The following is a 1133-nucleotide window of genomic DNA, read 5'->3' on the forward strand; positions in this document are numbered from 1 at the left end:
CTGAGGGAGTGCCGCACTGTCGGAGGGTCAGTGCTGAGGGAGTGGGCACTGTCAGAGGGTCAGTGCTGAGGGAGTGGGCACTGTCGGAGGGTCAGTGCTGAGGGAGCACCCCACTGTCGGAGGGTCAGTGCTGAGGGAGTGCTGCACTGTCGGAGGGTCAGTGCTGAGGGAGTGGGCACTGTCGGAGGGTCAGTGCTGAGGGAGTATTTGGGAGAGTTTGTTTTAATCATCATAAATGATTAAGTTCCCTTTAATTTGGTGACGTATTCAGAAGTTTCTTAGACAATCAAGTGCTGAAACATTTGTTTAAATGTTATTGTCTGTAGAAACCAAAATGCAAACCCTTAAGTAATGAAGTTCATCCAACTTGGGCAATCCCTGGTTAATAGTGGAATCTGTGCAGCATTCCCACTGAAGTCTCTGTGTCTGGAAGTGTCCATGGTACAGTTCTGTGCCATCTTGTTCTGTGATTGATCTTTTAAAGGTCCAGTTCCTGGTGTTCCATTCTGATGCAGATTTTTACCCTTTGGTCCATGTCTGACACCATTGGCCATTCCCCTGAAATTCCTGCCAGCAAATAGCTTGCTGCCTTATCAGCTATTGCCTCTTAACCCACATCCCATTTGGCTGTAACTCCTGTTGGAAGCTGTGGTTGTCCTGTGATTAAATCTGTCAATTCTCCTGCTGCCTGGTCCTTAACCTTTTGTGCTTGTAAACCTTCCCGTTTCTCCGGAATCTGCCAAAGCGGTTTGTTTAGTTCGTGTTGTCTGGACTCTGTCTACTTCCCGACATGACTAACTTCAATTCCCATCCTCCTCTTTCACACTTTATTCTAGGCAGCATTATCTCTGTTTCCATCTGTGTCTAACAGCCTTACTTTGCTGATTCATTCTGTCATTAAATTTCTGATGTTTCCAACAGCACGTGCTGTTTTGAGAGTTAGCCTCCAAGAGCTCCCTGCATTTGCATTCAATTCTGGTCTCCCTGCTATAGGAAGGATAGTGTGAAACTTGAAAGGGTTCCAAAAAGGTTTACAAGGATGTTGAATCAGAGATAGTAGGAACTGCAGATGCTGGAGAATCCGAGACAACAAGGTGCAGGGCTGGATGAACACAGCAGGCCAAGCAGCATCA

General features: G+C 46.7%; 1 protein-coding gene across 1 annotated transcript in view; it reads right to left on the bottom strand.

Annotated features, from left to right (window-relative positions):
* The window catches only part of LOC109926349 (neural cell adhesion molecule 1-like), a 5397-nt gene extending 4843 nt beyond the window's left edge, over positions 1-554 (bottom strand). Inside the window, exon 1 of the mRNA XM_048621193.1 lies at positions 524-554. Within this exon, the coding sequence (XP_048477150.1) occupies positions 524-554 (31 nt within the window). The remainder of the gene's footprint in view (positions 1-523) is intronic.
* Positions 555-1133: the final 579 nt, after the last annotated feature.

The sequence above is a fragment of the Rhincodon typus genome, unplaced genomic scaffold (assembly GCF_021869965.1).
Source record: "Rhincodon typus isolate 14 unplaced genomic scaffold, sRhiTyp1.1 hic_rhity00000097, whole genome shotgun sequence".
In the NCBI taxonomy this organism is placed as follows: Eukaryota; Metazoa; Chordata; class Chondrichthyes; order Orectolobiformes; family Rhincodontidae; genus Rhincodon; species Rhincodon typus.